The sequence below is a fragment of the Astatotilapia calliptera genome, chromosome 16 (assembly GCF_964374335.1).
Source record: "Astatotilapia calliptera chromosome 16, fAstCal68.1, whole genome shotgun sequence".
NCBI classification, from domain to species: domain Eukaryota; kingdom Metazoa; phylum Chordata; class Actinopteri; order Cichliformes; family Cichlidae; genus Astatotilapia; species Astatotilapia calliptera.
Window position 1 is genome coordinate 19,760,578 of NC_137437.1, and position 18,617 is coordinate 19,779,194.

At 38.7% G+C, this 18,617-nt stretch overlaps 3 protein-coding genes across 5 annotated transcripts in view; all 3 read left to right on the forward strand.

Moving 5' to 3' along the window:
- Positions 1-169: 169 nt before the first annotated feature.
- Positions 170-7,064, forward strand: LOC113008264 (protein FAM237A). Of its 2 annotated transcripts, XM_026145561.2 has the most exons (4): positions 170-592; positions 4,676-5,042; positions 5,341-5,408; positions 6,453-7,064. In XM_026145561.2, exons 1-4 carry the CDS (start codon positions 578-580, stop codon positions 6,504-6,506), a joined length of 504 nt encoding a protein of 167 aa, XP_026001346.2. In that variant the 5' UTR covers positions 170-577; the 3' UTR covers positions 6,507-7,064. The 2 variants fall into 2 exon arrangements, with proteins under 2 accessions (XP_026001346.2, XP_080146773.1); XM_080290647.1 differs by lacking the exon at positions 6,453-7,064 and having other exon boundaries at positions 5,341-6,437.
- A 610-nt stretch (positions 7,065-7,674) lies between these two features.
- On the forward strand, positions 7,675-12,949 carry casp10 (caspase 10, apoptosis-related cysteine peptidase). Of its 2 annotated transcripts, none has more exons than XM_080290646.1 (8): positions 7,675-8,047; positions 8,839-9,116; positions 9,232-9,337; positions 9,438-9,678; positions 11,467-11,561; positions 11,786-11,903; positions 11,981-12,479; positions 12,595-12,949. In XM_080290646.1, exons 2-8 carry the CDS (start codon positions 8,842-8,844, stop codon positions 12,770-12,772), a joined length of 1,512 nt encoding a protein of 503 aa, XP_080146772.1. In that variant the 5' UTR covers positions 7,675-8,047; positions 8,839-8,841; the 3' UTR covers positions 12,773-12,949. The 2 variants fall into 2 exon arrangements, with proteins under 2 accessions (XP_080146772.1, XP_026001343.1); XM_026145558.2 differs by having other exon boundaries at positions 7,678-8,047; positions 9,543-9,678.
- A 3,404-nt stretch (positions 12,950-16,353) lies between these two features.
- Positions 16,354-18,617, forward strand: part of prkra (protein kinase, interferon-inducible double stranded RNA dependent activator) — a 42,059-nt gene continuing 39,795 nt past the window's right edge. The window contains exon 1 of the mRNA XM_026143724.2: positions 16,354-16,876. Coding sequence (XP_025999509.1) covers positions 16,839-16,876 — 38 coding nt within the window. The 5' untranslated portion in view covers positions 16,354-16,838. The remainder of the gene's footprint in view (positions 16,877-18,617) is intronic.

Below are 18,617 nucleotides of genomic sequence, written 5' to 3' on the forward strand. Positions count from 1 at the left end.
AGGGACACCGGCCCTCGTGGACTGGGATTGGGGACCCCTGTTTTAAATCCTCAATGAACTGCTAGCAGCTCCTGATTGTGTGATTGGTGTTATTTAAGAGCAACTTTGAGGAGGTGGAACAAACCATTTGAAATGCGGGGGGGACTATGGGGTCAATAACTAACACCAATGCAAAGAAACTCCATTCTGCCCCATGCTGTCACTGTCATGGCACTGGATCCGTGAACTAGTGTTCATGTGTTTTGGGATTTTTCTAACATTCCTTGATTTTGTGTCATTCATGGTTTTGGTTCTCGTATTGTGTGGACTTGTATTATATTTATAGATTCTAGGCTTTAGCTTTCTGTCACTGTGCTTTCGCTGTGTTGCACGTTTTTTCTTCGTCCTCGTCTCAGTATTTGTCTTGCTCCCTGTTTTATTTTGATAGTCCTGCATTAGTGCATTCAGTTTGTTTCCTCCCTATCTCGTTATGTCAAATTAGGTCCAGCTGTGTTTCCCTCCTGTTGCACATTCCCTCATTACAGCCTGCGTATGTTTGTGTTAGGGTCCCTTTGTTCATCATCGTCGTCTGTTTGTCATGCGTCAAGCTCAGGTAGACGTGAATCTGTTTTTTATTAATCTGGGAAGGACTTTGACAGGAAACTCAAGTGACAAAAGTGATTAATACAAAACAATGCAGACCTACTGTAACATGAGCCTGTCATCAACCATAAAGTGTATTTTTTTTCTTTCTCTCAAATCTCTTTATTTGGTTTTCCAGTGTTCTTTATCATAAAGGCAACTAAGATTCAAATATAAATGATTACATATATACAATAAGAATTAAAGTAAAAACAAAACAAAAAAAACAACAACAAAAGAACGTTGGACAGAGGATGCTATTTATCGAACTACCAATGAGGCTCAGTGATCATTTATATCTGTACAGTATTGAAGAGATCTATAAAAGGTTGCCAGGTTGAATGGAATTCCTCCAACCTCCCCTTTAGTAGGAGTTTAATTCTTTCCAGCTGCAAGTGTCTCAATACACCTTGTGTTAACGCTGATGTGGTAGGAGGCACCTTTTGTTTCCAATTTAGTAGAATCAAACGGCGTGCCAGCAGCATCACAAAACGTATCACATTATTTTGGGTGGCTGATAGGTCTACAACAACCGGCTTCACTCCAAATAAAGCACAGATTGGGTCTGGCTTAAGTTTTTTTAAAAAGAATTTTAGACAAGATATGAAAGACATTATTCCAATATGTTGCTATACAGGAACAATTCCAAAACATATGCGCCAGTGAAGCAGGTTGCTGTTTACATCTTTCGCAGGACGAGTTTACATTGGGGAACATTTTTGACAGTTTCAACTTTGATACATGGAGTCTATGTAGCACTTTAAACTGTAAGAGTCCATGACGAATGCAAACAGAGGAAGAGTGTACATTTTCCTGGGCTTTTGTCCATTGATTGTCTGGAATTCTCGTACCAAGGTCACACTGCCAGGCCTCTCTCAGATAGTCAAGTGTGATAATTCCATCCAGTTGTGACAATGCGTTGTGAATTTTTGTTATTAGTCCTTTCTTGAGTGGATCAAACTGAAATAAGTTATCTAAGGCAGAGTCTGGGGGCCGATCTGGAAAAGATGGAAAAAGCCTCCTTACAAAGCTTCCGATCTGTAAGTATTTGAAAAAGTCATTACTGTGCAAGTCAAATTTTTCTTGCAGTTGCCGGAATGTGGGAAAAACCTTGTTGATGAATAAATCCTTTACTGAGTGCAGTCCCTTGTGGTTCCATTAGAGAAATGAAATATTTGAAAGTGAGTGAACTAGAGTCTGAATCTTGGGATTTTTGTGCCTGGATCCATATTGCTGGGAGACCACACCGTCCCCTTGAGGGACCCCGGTGTGTATACCATAATGTCGAACATGCAGTCACTCAAATGTTCCCTGCCGGTTTGTAGAAGTATTCATGATTCACGTAATTTCTCATAATGATGATGATTTTCACTCCGCTGCATCTCTTCCTGTGTAGAAGTATCCTAACAATACATTTCTTGTATGAATATGAAAATGGTATTTGTTTAAAAGTTATAATTTAGCCTTTGCAGTAAAACTGTTGTAAAGTCTACTTCTTTACATCATGAAAAGGATGAATGAGTAAGAAACCCACCCAGGACATTTAGTGTTGGCTTCTCACTGTGAAAGTAATTGCATTTGAGATCAGGTATGCTTGTGACATTTCAGTAAAAGCATAGAAACGTAAGTCGTTCACCACTCTTGATGACTGGTCTTCAAGTTTTTCACAGTTGGCAGAAGCTGCAAAGTTTCTGAGATCTGGTTGCTCATGTTTTCTTCTTAGTTTGAACTAAACTTGTGCAGTAAGCAAAATATATTAAATCTTTGAAGTGTGGTCAGTCTGCTGCAGGTGGACAGGAAGTAAACTGCAACTTCCCCTGAACATTCTTGTACTAAAATTGCTTGGTTTTTAAAAAACTAACATTAGACAGTTAACTCAAGTATTATGATGAGTTAGTAGCTTCTGTCTCCACATAACCAGCATCAGGGTGCAGAATCATTATAAATGTCCTTTCCGTTACAGTACATGCGCATTAAACATCAATAACCTCCCACTGAATTATAATATCTTGCCTTTTTAAATTGCATTTCAGCAGTTTCCTTTTGTAGTTCTTACACATTTTGTATATACAGCAACAGTCATCAGCCAAATAACCACATTACTATGTAACTATGCAATAAACGATAGCAAATATTTCTAAATTAAGCTCCCATGCTTCCCTGAATGTGATCAAGAGAATTGATAATTTCAGAATTGTTTAATATTAAACTGCCACTGTTCATCTGCAGAAATGATGCTTAGAAAAAAGGTGATTGATAATTGTGACAAGCGTTAGACTAACGCTGCACGCAAAGGAGGGAGGCACTAACGTCACTTAAGACCAACCTGATATTTACCAAACCCACATCAACGCTTAAGCTGGGCTGGCTACCAAGGCTTTAAGTGGTAAGTACAATATTTTATTTAACAATAATTTTTTTAGGTTTGGATTTTTAGGCAGAGCAAGACCTTTCTAGGCCTAGTGTTTGGATTTGGAGAGCTGATCTTTAAAACTGAATAGGGAAAAATATAATGGGAGCTAATAAGGCTTTAGTTTCAGTTATCGCATCTTAAATATTACAGAAAAAGGTTCTCGTAATGCCTCCATCACAAGCGGCATGAACGTGGCATTTAAAGTGTGGATTTTTTTTTAATCATATGTATCACCTTAAGTTATACTTCACTAAAGCTATTCTGTACTTGTTTTTCTGGATAAATGATTATTGTTAAAAATATCTAAAACGGCTAATCTGTCTTTGTGTAATGCTTTTAAAAAACTTTTTTTTTTCTTTACTGAAGCCACAAACTAGATTGGATTTTCTTTAGTAACCTTTTTTCCACTCCGTATACATGCATATCACTCAACAGACAATTATTCTAAAGCTAATTGATTAATAAACATAAAGCTTTATTTAATTCCTTCTAAAAAATGTATGTAAATTTTTTTTTTAAAAGTCTTGTTTCTACACATTTATATTTTATTGCTTACTGTAGTTAGAATATTATGTAAAAATGTATGGGATCACTCAAACGAGGAGTTATTAACATTTTCAGTATTTTGTGTCATATCAAAGTATGAGTCGATTGAGGAAAAGTACTGGGGTACACAAAGTTAGTTGCACCAATGATACATTTTGAAAGAAAATCTCAACCAGATTTCTGCTTCTTGAGTATTAAAAGCACTTCTTAGTTAGGTCCTGTCAGTGCTGTTTTACAAAAATTTAAATTCATTCTCCAATAGTTTGGCAGCAAACGACTCCTCTGCCCATGAGTCTACCTAAATCTAAAGCTTCAGCACTACTGACTTTATTTTCTAGGAAACACACTGGACATCACAAACTGTGCACAGCAGGTTTTCAGGCCGTGCTTTCTCTAAACAAAATTTCAGTATGACATGCAACAGCTGCAGGTGTTCGTCCTCACAGGTTCCAGCATGCTACTGAATAAAGGTGAGACTTCACTAGTGTGTCAACTGCACTGCTCTCTAAACTTCCTCTTCCCCTGCAGCTGAGCTAAAAGCAGACTGTCATCACAATTCGCTTAATTATTCATTCCTTTTATTTTAAAAGAGCCAGCTGCAGTTTTTCTTCTGATGCCAAAGATTTGAAAGCGACAAAGAATGCAAGCCATAGTGAAAACTTTAGCAAAGACTGGAAATGAACCAAGTTTAATATTAAGAAATGTCAATAAACATGACAAGTGTTCGTCTAACACTGCATAAAAAGGAGGGAAGCGTTGGCGTCAGTTAAGACCAAACATATTTATTAAACCCCCATCAACACTTATTGATAAAGCTGGGCTGAATACCAAGGCTTTAAGTACAATATTGTAATGGTTTCCAGTTTTTTCTTTTGTTTTTAATTTATTTAAAGATCCGAGGAGTGTAAAATGAATAATAAACCCAAAAAGTACGTTTTTATTTGCCAGAAAAACAAATGGTCAAAGTAAAGCTTGAACACTTGCAAATGTAGCATATTCAAATATGCTGTGCGAAAGTGTTTATGACTGCTCTTAATATTTTAAATATGCAAAACCTCCAATCTAATACAAAAGCTGCTCTGTGTTCTTTTGCAGATGGTCCTGGTGCTAAATAACATGGGCATAGCCACAGTGTTCATACTGACCTGTATGTGCGCCGTGCCACTGCAAGGTCAGAAGCCAGGTCAGGTGGACCCCCTGAAGGCCCATCGGGGCAATCTGCAATGCTGGGAGGCGTCCTCGGCTCTGCTGCTGGAGATGCGCTCTCCGAGGATTGCTGACACAGTGCCTGCCTTCTGGGACCTCATGGAGTCACTCAGGGCTTCAAACAACAGCAAACACACTGCACTGTTCTGGGACCTGGCCCAAGTCTTCTGGGACATCTATCTAAATTGCATTGTGTCCAGGAGTCATGGGCTGGGCCGTCGACACATAACTGCTGTCCAGTCCCTCATTACTGACAGTGAGTACTCAACCACACACTTCTCCTTGCAAAGACAAATAAGTAGGATCATTTAGTTTCTTTACAATAAAAGAAAAATTAATATTAAATTGTATTTATACTGGAGAATTGAAGATTAAAGTCCACGACTCACCTGCAGTTATCAAATGTAGTTTTTCATTCCTTAAAATGCTCCTCATGCATTTATAATTGATTAGGTGTGGCTGTACACCTTCATTCAGTAAATGTCGACGTATGAATTCTGTCAAACCTCTTCTCCCCTGCATCAGTGAGACTCGCTTACATGTTCTCTTAATAGATGATGGGGGAGACAACTGTGGTACAGACAACCAGAGCTTTGTTGTTGAGCAGGAGAAAACCACACAGGTAATCGGAAGCTTCACAGTGGGGATGCTGACTGTAATAACATCCACAGCGTCTGGAACCTGTTGGATAGCAGCTCTGCTGTGTTGAAGTCTGTTTCACTGTGACTCTTCCTTCACACGAGGTGTCTTTTTCTACTTAAAGTTGTCATACACCGACAGCACAGGGTGAAACTTAAAGGGAGAAATGAACATTAGATTTCTACCCTGGAAAGAGCTGAGTAAGTGTCCTCTCACAGAGAACAGGTCACTAACAATGAGGTGGTGGTGGTGCCAGCTGGGATGGCAAGAAACCTGGGAATCATCCTAGGGGGAAGTGTCTTGGGTAGGGTTGCCAACTCCCTGAAAAATAAATAAGGGACACCTCATGGCCAGGGCTGGGCGACCCGATTGTCTTCACCCTTCCCAGTGTGGGGAATTTTTTAGCTCTTGTTTTTGTGTGAAATTATTTTTTTAACCATTTGACAAAGTGCGTCCCTTTTTCAGCTCAATACTTTTGTTTCTAAATACGGAACAATCCCGTTTTTCAAGGGACGGTTAGCAACCCTAGTCTTGGGACATAACAATCGTTGCTAATCCCGATTAATTTCTCCTTTATAAAAATCAACTGGATTTATCCTTTCCTAACCATCTGGGCATCTTTATACCTTGTTGCAGCTCCTGCATCTGACTGTAGCTGGGATTCAACCTTTGCAAAGCTTTACACACCCATTCCCTACTCGGTTCACTACAACGGCTCCCTGTGGCTGCCTGGTCTCTGCTTTCCTCTCTTTTTAGCTTTCTGGTCAGTCACAGGACCCCATTATCACTCTTCTCACTGCAGGCTTTTCTCTGTTGTTTCATTTTAGCTGTTTAGTGAAGTGTCAAATGTGGAGCCAAAGTGCCATAGTTACTGCATCTCTTGCACTGAAAGCTTTAAACCAATGCTTTTTGACTTAAATGTCTATTTTTTTTTAATGCAATTGACTTTTGATACAAGCATCTACTGCCCCATGAATTTTGTAACATGCTTAGCATTTTTTCTGTCTTTTTTTCCCCCTTCCTTCAGAATCCTTCAGATTCAACCGCTCAGGAGCAAAGTCCCACGCGTGGCTCCATGTGAGAGTGAGACGTAGAGGGCAAATCAAGACCCTGAAGACAGAGCCAAAATAAAACGCACAACTACTAGAAAAGATTAAGGATAATTCAAAGTAGATAGCTTTTTATAAACATTCTTTCCCAGAAGAAAAACTCGATTTTTCTTAAAGTGACTTTTACTTATAGGATCTGGTTTATGTAAACATGAATGGAGGTGAGACCTCATTACTTTTAGGACACTGAGCTTTGTTATCCAACACTTCAAAGCGAAAAAAATTTGGCAACATAAAATTTTACCCCACACCCTTTTAATGACTACAGCTTGTTTTTATCAATCTCAAATCATGCCGCTATGATTATGCAGTTTTAATTTTTAATTATTATTAAAATTATTATTTTGAATTAAGATTTGAATCTTGTCTGATGTACTGTTCATATCAAGAGTTGTGATTTTGTTATAATGTTTGGGCTGTCTTTTCATCAGAATAGTAGTGCCCGATTGTTCATTTTAGGCAGAAATGCTTTTTCACTGCTGTGAGCTGTAATTCCCTGAATGTCAAAATAAATCAGTCAGCAAATAAAACCTGGCTGTCAGACTCTAACTTCACAAGAAATGCGATTTGATCTACATTTAAGCAGAATTTCCTCCAAACTCAAACTGCTCACTAATTTGATCTGAGGTTTTTCTGCCAGGTGAAATGGAGGACATGTAGAATATAAGCAGCTGGAACATGGGAGTGAGAATGTTTCTGCCATTAGACAACTAGTTTGGGTTTGAAGAGAGCCACTGTTTTAGAGTTGTCTTAAGGACCAAGTAAACACAACACATCTGAATCATCGTATGTCTGAGTCTTATTATGTGTAATTGGATTACTGGAGGCCTAAATTGAGTATGCCTGTAAAGTGCTTTGGGTGAGCTTCTGTAACAAAAAATGGACTTCAAAACTACATTTTTCCAGAGAATTCATTAGGAAATGAACGATGAAAGCAACACAGATTTGTCTTTTATGGGTATAAAAGAAATCCTGTTAGCAGACACAAGGCAGAGTTTGATGTTTCAGTGATCATAATATTTTGAAAGTAAACAGGAGTGAGCACTTTTCTTTTATTAGTCTACAGACTTTATAGTTACTCAATCTAGATTTATTATTAACCTGCCTCGTCGGGGACTTGCCCAGACATGACTCCAGGCTTACGCAGAGGTGATTCCCGATCGAGGCCACGTGCGTCACACAGGTAGTTGTTGACATAATGGCAGGTTGGAGTACACATCCCACTGAGTGAAAACAGGTTGCTATATTTTCACCTTTACATTTAAGTGATCCGCACAGTAACTAGCTTGTCGATGCGGCAGACTCTCTTTCACTTTCGATTCCTGCTTACTCGCCTGGACTTACTTTAACTACTGAAAAGTTGCTCTACGAAGTCTGTGACGTTCTCGATGGCGAGTTAAACCATTTTTCAGCAGCCACCGACAACATGAAGTACGCTTGAAGTATGTGGACATAAACAACCAGTATCGTCGTCGTCGTCCTTCAGACAAGCTGTCAACGCGTGTCCATACAGGTACCTCTGCACGAGATGGTGTTTGAGCACAGATGGCTACCATGGGTTACCTTTAAGTGTGCTGAAGTTATGCAATGTATTTTCCGGGACATAAGACTAACTGAAAAATGAGAATACAGTAAACTCTGCGTGTTACCATGTTATTCAATAAGGTTAAAACGACATGACATGATGGCATCACACAGTTGCTGCAGGTTTCTCAGCTTCACACCGATGATATGGATCTCCACTTCCACCACCTCTCAAAGGTGCTCTGTTGGATTAAGATGTCTGTGGAGGGCTTTTCAGTGACACGAGTTCATTGTCATGTTCAGGAAACCACCTTGAGATGATTTGATGTTTGTGACATGGTGTAATATCCCGCTGGACGCAACCATCAGAGGATCGATATACTGGGGTCATAAAGGGGTGGATGGACATGGTCAGCTGGAATTATGAGGCGCAGTTGGTAGTAAGGGGCAGCTTTCGTTGAGTTATAGATACATCAATTTTGTATTCTAGACATCAAATAAGATATTCTAGACATGCTATAATAATAATAATAATAATAATAATAATAATAATAACGTAGAAAACGTACAACATCAAGACAGCCCTATTTATTTGCCTTTTCGTAAGAGACGTAAAATCATCTAGAATGCAAAAAAGTATTATTGAAATGACTATTTTTGAGTCATTTCTCCAAGGAGCAATTTGCATGATGTGACCACTTTGCATAGTTAAACAACAGACCTAGGCTACATATTTAAATTTCTGGTTTCTGAAAGTCTTGTACTTTGTTTTAAATACAGGAAATGGAATTCCAAAATTTGTTGCTAAAGGTGGGTAAGGCACTGTCTAAAGATGAAGTGAAAGCCTTGGTCTTTCTTTGCACTGACCTCCTGGACCAAAAGCCAAACAAGGTGGAAACGGCCAGTGAGCTCTTCTCCTGCCTGATGAAACAAGACCATCTCTCACCTGAGAACCCACAGCTCCTGACCGAGCTTCTGGTCACTACTGAACATCATGCCCTGATCCGGGATCTCTGTCTCGCTCCACATACAACAACGAGCTTTATTTCTCCCTACAGGTATGCCGTTCATGTTTCGCTTCGTACTGTTTCGTTTTTCTGATTTAGGTTTACATTGAAAAATAAATTTTAATCTGTAAAGCTATTTCTATCAAATGTTTTTCTGTAATTCCAGGAAGCTTCTTTACAGCCTCTCTGAAGAAATTACTGATGGTGATCTGAGAGAAGTGAAGTTCTTGTTAAACACGATGATCCCACGTAGAAAACTGGGGGAACATATTGTAAGTGCGCCTTCAGAAATGTGGTAAATGTAGCCCATAATATTTCATTCTAGTCCTTCTTTATAACAATGTGTTATGTATGTGTACTTGTTACCCGTAGCATCGCCTGCCATACGTTGTCACATTTTCCTTTGAACAAACCTGCAGAACTTCCGCACATACACTTCATTTTTCCATCAGTGCAAAGACCTTGTGTCATTTTCAGACTACACTGGAAGTCTTCTTGGAGATGGAGCGCATGGACCACCTTAGCGAAAGTAATCTAAACACCCTGGAGACCATAGTGAGGGAGGTGTGTCCCATGCTGAATGCTAAGATCAACCAGTTTAAAAAACGGCGAGGTAAGCTATTCACAAAACGTCTCTTGCTGAATGTAATTTCAGTTTCATTTGATTTTATTTTTGAGTCTATTTGCCATTCTGTTTACTTTGTTTTGTAAGTAAAGATGGAAAAGAAACAAAGTTCTATTCTTTTCTATTTTAATTATGCTGAGGTAATTAGATTACTTTTCTGTTGGGACAAAAACACAGGTCCTCTAATCTGTGGGATTCCACAAGGTTCAATTCTAGGTCCATTGTTATTCTACAACTCACAACAAGAGTTGCCTCACCGCGCTTTGTATTGTAAGGTAAACATCCTACATAATAAGGAAATGAACGTAAACGATCACATCACACAACCTCGTATGAGCAGCACATGGTGATGGCAGGAAGGAAAAAGTTATTTTTAACGTCTGAATTAAGAAACCTCCAGCAGAAGCTCAGAGAGGGGCGGCTGTCTGATGCCAACAGGGTGAGGGGAGGAAGATGGACCAAAACACTAACCCTGGAATAAATGATTAAATGCAGCTGTAATATTTTATTCTTCACTGTAACATCTTATTTCTCACAGTGTTCATTTGCAGACAGAGGCTTTCAGTTTGTGACACCAAGACTCTGGAGCAGTTTACCACTTCAGCTACGTTTCTCTCTGCGACTCTGAAGAGTCAAAACCTTCTGTTGAAATTTTCCTGTTTAGCCAGGCCTTCTGTTGACATTCTCTTTTTATTAATATTATTATCTTATTTCATTATTTTTGTTCTGTTCTGACAGGTTGCTTTTTCAGGTTGTTTGTTTTTTCCATTCTATTAACTGTTGTACAGTGCTTTATGACTTTATGCCTGTGAAAAGACATAAGTAAAGTTTATGTAACCATAGCCTTAAAGCAGGGCAGGCATGCACTTTGACCATTTGCTTTAAATAGAGGGTGCTGTGTCTTATCTTCACTTCACTTTACAGTCACATTCCATCTTATTAATGGTTCTGTTTTTTGTTTATGTTTTTACTAGAGCGAAGCTAGGACTCTGTTTGCTCTGATCCTTATCAGGGCAATTGTCAATCTTTAGTGGGGAGGGGCCCATTTGGAAAACCAGCTAACTGTAAAAGTCATATTTCCTTTTGCATTCCATTTAGATGCTTGGATAGCCATATCTGGTTCGAAGCGGGCTTCAAATTTGTCTTAAGCTTACAGTTTGAAACACTACTATTATGGGTTGTTTTTTTGTTTTTTTTAAGTCTATCAAAATTTACTTAGGTTATTTTTGTATCACTATTGCATACGAATACAAGCAAAGTCATTTAATACTCTAAATCAGTTTGTTAGAATCATTAGCTTCAGTCAGGAATTAGTCAAAGATTTGTTTTGAAATCATTTTTAATGATCTTTGAATTTGACTTTCCTGCATTCCTCTTATGGGGAGATAAAAAAAAAAAAGAGCGTCAGTCACATAAACAGTGTCTCTCTTCCACAGCATGTCTTTGGTATCTTCATCCCCTCACCCACAACTGGTTGCGGCAGATGGCCGCCCCTCCCTGAGCCTAAATCTGCTGGAGGTTTTTTCCTGTTAAAAGGGAGTTTTTCCTTCCCTGTCGCAAAACCTTTTACCTTAGAATATAAAGCGCCTTAAGGCAACTGTTGTTTTGACATAGCACTGTATAAATTAAACTGAATCGAATGGGTTAAGCACTGAGACGAGCAGTCGTGATTCAAACAATAGCTAAACTCTTGTTTAGCTTTTTGTGAAATAATACCAGACGTTTAAAACCTTGAAATAGAATTGTTCCCCCCGCAATTATTGCCCTTCTTTGCAGTCACCTGTCCTGTTATGACAACTGATGCTATATCAACTCAAGAAAAGGAGTCCGTCACCATGCCGATATCGCCATCTACAAACACACAAGATGAGGTGTGTGTATTTTTTTTTCTTATATATGTGACATGCTTAAATCGTAATCACTGGTTACGGCCCTGGCACTACATTTAATTTGAGCTGGAGCCCTCCAGGCGGATCATTCTTCCCTTTGTATACTTAGTTTTCATTCCAGAGTTTAACATGTGGATCAAATAGAAGTTTACAAGTAATGCACTGAATCATGTCTTCCCTGTAATCTGTGTCATTTATCTCTGTAGGGCTTGGGAACATATCCCATGACATCTGAAAAGAGGGGCATCTGTTTAATTGTTAACAACGATAACTTCAGTAAGTCCAGCCAACTAAGGAAACGGGAAGGAACTGAAGTGGATCAAAGTAAGCAAATTTTGGCAGTCAATATACGCTTCATGTTTGTGGTCCTGCATCATCCTTAGATCGTCTGTTTCTTCCAGAATGTCTGCAGAGTGTGTTTCAGTGGCTCGGCTTTAAAGTGGAGAGCCACCATGACTGCGACACGAACCAGATGCTCTCTGTGTTCAAGGAGCTTGGCAAAAGAGACCACAGTCGGTTTGACTGCGTAGTGTGCTGTGTTCTGAGTCATGGTGTGGAAGGCAGCGTGTACGGTGTGGATGGATCCACTGTCAAGATCAGTGATTTGACGGACCTTTTCAATGGATTAAATTGCCCGTCTTTAGTGGGCAAGCCCAAGCTGTTTTTCATCCAGGCCTGCCAGGGAAAGAACGAGCAGCAAGCTGTCTTCATTGAATCTGATAGCTCTGCATACAGCTTTCATTGGACTGATGCTATAAAGGCTAAACAGGGTATCCCAAATAGTGCAGATTTCCTGCTGGGAATGGCCACAGTTCCTTTTCATGTTTCCTTCAGAGAGAGAACCAATGGCACCTGGTTTATTCAGTCTTTGTGCCAAAACCTTGTTCAGATGGTGCCCAGGTTAGTGAACCAAAATATCAAATATAATAAAATTTATTTTTTTTTAAAAATGAAGAAGAATGCTTTTTTACAAAAATGCTGTACATTAGCTCACCCTGTGTCTTATTTTTCCTAGGGAGTTTGATCTCATGTCAATCCTGACAAAAGTGAATGCAGATGTTAGCAAGAAGAGTGATCGGTATGGTCAAAGAAAGCAGATGCCTCAGCCAGCCTTCTCACTCAGGAAGAAGGTGGTGTTTCCGGTTCCCAACGTCCCTACTCCATCTATTCACAAAGCATCGTCAAATTCTTGATTTTTACGTTACTTCAGAGCTGTGGATGCAGATCAAGAATTAAATGCAACAATTTGTTGAAATGCAGAAGTTTTCTATCAAAATATTTTTAATGCAGTTTTGTGTAGAATATTTTGAATTTTAGTCCTCTGTGATCAGGATTAATGTTCTTAATAAATGTGGCTCTCAATAACCTCACCAGGTCTCCATGGTAACATATACTACTTATGCTAACATGCTCTTGATCAGGATGTTTTTAAGAGTTAAATGTTAATTCTGCTGTTAGTGTTGGATTATAACAACATTCTCTAAGTGCCATAGAGCTTATCCATTGATGCTAATGAATGAAGCCTTGCAGTGGAGTCTGCAATTGGATGTCATGTCTGTTGGCAGCCAGTCTGCTGGCACAGCTCCATATGGAGCCGTGCCAGAATTGATTGAAATGTAACCAGAGTAATTAATATTGTTCATTCTTTAAAAAACAAGCAAACAAACTTTACCCCGTTTTGTTACTTTCCTAATTAACTGTTGTAAGTGAAAAGTGAATCAAGGAATACTGCATTACATCAAAATACAGAATCTACTAAAAAATACTTCTCAGTTTCTTTATAAAAATGTTTTGTCAACAAGCACTGTAATTCTAACACACACCCATCCTTACAAGACAAAAACGCAGTGAAGGTTAAAGACTTGCCTTACACAAGAAACTTTGTAACGTCAGCCTCCTTAGTGATCCATCCACCTCGTGACAGTGAGTCACAGCTGCCTTTCCCGCAATCATTAACGCTTTAGATGTGTACTGTGTATATTTTGTAGTCAGTAATGTGTTAAGATTTAAAAGGAACCTTTTGACATTTAGCCTCGTTTGACTTTGTCTAATAATCGGGAGTCCAAATCTCTACAACAAAAATTGCAACAATTAAAAGTAAAATGTGACAAAGCTACGCCTACAGAATGTGTGACTCAGAGCGAAAGGCCTCACTCTGTTCCTGTACCTGCTCTGACAGGCTGCCTAAACGTTCGTCCTATCGCTGCAACACCTCAGCACGCAAGTATTTTCCACATACTGATAATCTGTTGAAACCATATTTCCATGTAACAACCAGTCACACTTGTCAATCAACCGCCTTCTCCTTTTACTGCATTGTTTGTTGCTTCTCCCTCCAAATGCTCGACTTCTTGCAGAAGTTTTTTGCTATGAAAAATATTACAGGTAACATTACCATGGCAACATAGAGCTCATAGACATTTACTAAATAAGAGTTCCTCTTTCGCAGTTTAGACAGACTTCACTCGCTTGTTTTGTCTCCAAATGGCTTCAACATATGACAGAGATTTATGTGTATTGCAACAATTTTCACTCACTAATGGAGTGATCAGCACACCAACTTTAACTCTGAGTCTTGTTTATCGAACCAGACTGCAGCGGGAGACACTGAACCATATACTGAAAGTGCCAAAAACATGAGAACATTCTTAGCATTCAGTAATTTCCTTTGTTGAGCTGAGCAGCTCACGTGCTGAAAGTAATAGTAGATGTTTAGGTCTGACAGGGATTGCCAGTGCAACTTCTACAGAGACGTGACCAGGGAACACACTGAGAAAGTTGCTATGTGAGTGCATGATTTTTATTTTTTTTAATTGTTTTTGGGGGGTAAAAGGATAAGTCAAAACTTTGGTGGCTGAATTACAACAAAATATAACAAAGTCTGCCCCTCCAAAAATAAATTTTCAGGGAACAGCAGAAAGGAGGAGCACAAAGACAAACAAGGCAAAACATAAACTATGACACAACCCGAAGAATGACTTTCGTACTAGTCATGGCTGTGGGGTTTTTTGTAGGTTTGATTTGACTTTCCTGTTGTTATTGACCATGTCTGAGCTGCAGAAACCCTGCACTTGAACCTCTGTCTCCACCTTCAGGTCGACTCCATACAAGTCCCTTGAACTGCTTCTCTGATTTGCTTGTGTCCGACTGACAGACACCCAGATCAGTCTCCCTGCCCTGCACTGCCTTTAGGATGTTAGGTGTGTATTATATGAGTTTATGGTAAAATTAAATGTAACTATGAATTTGCATAACTTTTCAGCCCACACTGGAGCTCTTTCTGGATGGACAGAGTGTTTGAATGACAGCAATTTAAGCAAGTTGTAGACTATAACTGAAATAGTGTGTCCCCTGCTCATTGAAATGGTCAGCCAGTTTAAAGTACTGCAGGGTAAAAGTTATAAAAGGACTTAAAATACAAAAGCAAATGGGTTTAATCTGGTTCCTAACTACTTACCAACCCCCTGACATTAAAAAAGCTGCCTGCTTTAGTAAGTCAGCAAGAAGTACATCTATAGAGGCAAGCTGGTGAGTTGAGGTCAGGATCGAATGAAATTCAACCATAGCTAACAGTGTGGCCTGACCAACTTTGGCTTCTACAGGCAATTTCATGTGTTTCAGTGGTGAATCAAAATGCGCCCTAATTTCCAAACCCTTGTCCCTCGTTGGTGTTTCACATCCACAATGCACAATGAAGATTTACAGCATTCAGTTATATAAAACCACAATACACTATGCATACAAAATTACATTAAATACATATATGAGAAAAATATGGTCTAAGAAATATACACCAATGAATATAATTTCCAAAATTATGAATAATTGTGGAATTAGCCTTTGTTCTGATTTTCCAAATGTGGCATTTTACTGTGTGCTTTATTTAATTTTAGAATTTGCAAGTTGTAAAAGGTAATAAAGTGAACCCAGCTAAACTGATCTAACAAATATCAGCCTAACATTATTAGGAAAACAGTAGACAGTCATATCAGTCTTACACAACCTTAAGCTTAAAGCTTTAAGCTCAGTTGTCTTAAAGCTTTGGGTGTTTGGTATGTTTCCTTACTTTGGGCTCTTTCATGAGATTTCTCTTGGTTTAAATATAATAACTCAATTTCTCTATGACCGTCCTTTTGTAGAACCACTTGATTGCTTTGCACAACCTGCTTTCAGTTGAGATTCACTTCAGACAAATTTCCCAACATTTTCCTTTAGAATTCGGAGGCGTAGCATGTAATTCATTGCTCTTTCAGTGATGGTGAGCTGTCCTGGCCCGTATGCAGAAAAACAGACCCAAACAATGACAGCATCACCACCATGTTTCACGAATGGGATGAGGTTGTCTGGAATGCATTTCCTTATCCACCCAAACCACTTGTTATTTACCCGAGTAAATGTAATTTAAGGATTCATCTACTAAACACTGCTCAAACAGCCTTCTGGAGTACCCACATGGAAAGCAGGATTGTTCTTTTGAACTGGCTTTTTTCATGCAGAACAATATCAACGAACAATAAAATAAACATCAAATGAAAAACTAAAACAAAAAAACAGCATCTGGGAAATTACAGTGCTACCATTGCAACTTCATTAGATTTAATTGCATCATACTCTTACTGTGGGGACAGACCATAACCACCTCTACTCTATAGCCAGGCTTTAACCAGCAGAAAATGTTATCATTTAGATTCTCAATCTATGATACCTAGTTTCCTGTTGTTTTGATTTATTTATTTATTGCTGTTTAAACAAGCCTTGCTGTTCTTTGTGTTCTTTTTGTCAATGCCAGCTATTATTATATTATTGTTATTATTATCATTATTATTATTATTATTATGTAGTAGTAGCAGTAGTAGAAATAGTAACTGTAAATTTAAAGATACAACGGTTTTTTTTGTTTTACAATTTAATCTAGATTTTTTTTTATTTAAAAAAATGATCTAAAACATGTTTTACGGGGACACTGTCCCGTCCAGTTGAATAGGTAGGACTCACCGGTAGGTGGCAGTAAACGCTTTAGCTCACACATTCTGACGTGCGTTTGACCCGCGTTGATCCGGATGTTGATATAATGTTAAACTGGCGATTGTTTCCCCGGCGAAAGTACAGTGAGGAGTTGCTAGCGTTGACAGGCCACTTAATGTCCATCACAGAATCATTGCTAGATGTCCAGAAAAATATCTCATCGTCGTGTTTAAAAGTTGTTTTGGCCGGAACAGAGTCTGTAATCAGACCTGTGAGGAACCGTGAGCTGCAAACATGTCTCAATCACCAGCAGTGAAAAGCGAGGATGCGAGGTCAGTGTTTTATTGATAGTAGTTATGTGATTCGAGGTAACGGTGCACAGTCAACCAAACCGCTTGCATATCTAGTTTGTGTCAAATAATAATGTAGTTAAATTAAAGTGCATATTATGGTATATTAGCTAGAAGCTACAGCTGAAGTCGTGCCAAGTATTTGGTCTTAAGTTGTATTTACGTGTTGCTTCTTTCACTAATCTTTTAAATAAATGGCGTTAAATAATAAAAAAAATGTCTGCACTGATTCACCACAGCTATCCGCTCTGTATGAAAAGGAGACATCATCATCAGAGAGAAAGAGGTGGTAGCCAAATATCCTAGAGCTGTAATCAATGGGAATTCAGTCATAACAAAGATGGTGGTGGAGGTACAACTTCCAGGGTTAAAAACGTGGGGCGATGATGCTGATGGTAGAGATGATGACTGATACCTTTTGCCTTCAGTGCTCCCTCATTCAACAAGGTGGTGAATGAGATTGTTGCTCCATACTGACATGACAGCATCGCACAGTCAGTTGCTGCCGGTTTGTTGGCTGCACGCCCATGATGTGAATCTCCATAGGCCCAATACCCTCCTTACAGTCTACAAACAAAGAGACTGACACTCACAGTTTTAAATGTATATAGTCTGAAAAGCTGCTTTGGTAATTTATGTGGCACATTGGGGAAACCTCTGCTGTACATAGTGTGTGCAAGCAGAGAAAAAGAGAGCTTTTAATTTAATTTAATTCAATTTAATTTTAATTGTAATTTTTAGCAATGCGTGTCAGAATCATCATCATCTTCTTTTAGCTGCTCCCTTAAAGGGTCTCCACAGCTCATCTCCTGCCACCTGCCACAGCAACCATCTGTACGTCCTCTTTCACTACCTCTATGAGTCTTCTCCGATTGAGCTTGACTGATATAGGATGCCAATATTTGGTGATTTAAAAAAAAGTCAACAACAATATACTGGACAACATAATTGGGTTTTTTTTCTTTCAGACTCAAGACATGAACAGATTTCTCTAACATTTGTTAAGTGTTGGTATTTATTTGTTATTTATTGTTCTTACTAGGATAATATGACAATTCACTTTTAATAGAAAGTTTTTTTGCTGCATCAAGTCATGGATTACTTGTTTTTGCTCTTCAAGACTGCTTGGTTCCACTGTTTGTTGTATTTGGGGTTTTTGTGTTGCCAACACAACAAAGTGAAGGTGAAAGCTGCAAAACTCTGTAACATCAACACTCATACTATAGTTGAAAGATGTTTCTACTGTCTGTTCTTTACTCTTTTATTTATTAATTAAAATTTTCATTTATTAGCTGTTTGTAAAAGCCAATAAATGGCTATTTTCTGATACACTGTATGCAAATAGCTAATACCGGCTGATATATCAGTCGGGCTCTAATATGGAAAATGAAGTGGCATGTCACAGGAATTACAATAGTGTAGTCTGAGACATAATAGATGCAATTAAAACTTTAATAGACTCACTAGACTGCATTACTCAGAAAGGAACTGCTCCATTTAATTTACCATCCTCACTGTTAAATACTTTTCCTGTACATTTTCTGGGGTGGCTGTAGCTCAGGTGGCAGAGCGGATCAGCCACTAACCAGAAGGTCGGTGGTCGATCCCAGGCTGCATGCCAAATATCCTTGGACAAGATACTAACCTCATGTTGCTCTCTGATGCATCCATCGGAGTGTGAATGTGTATGTATGTTAGATACTTAGCACTTAAGCTTAGAAGT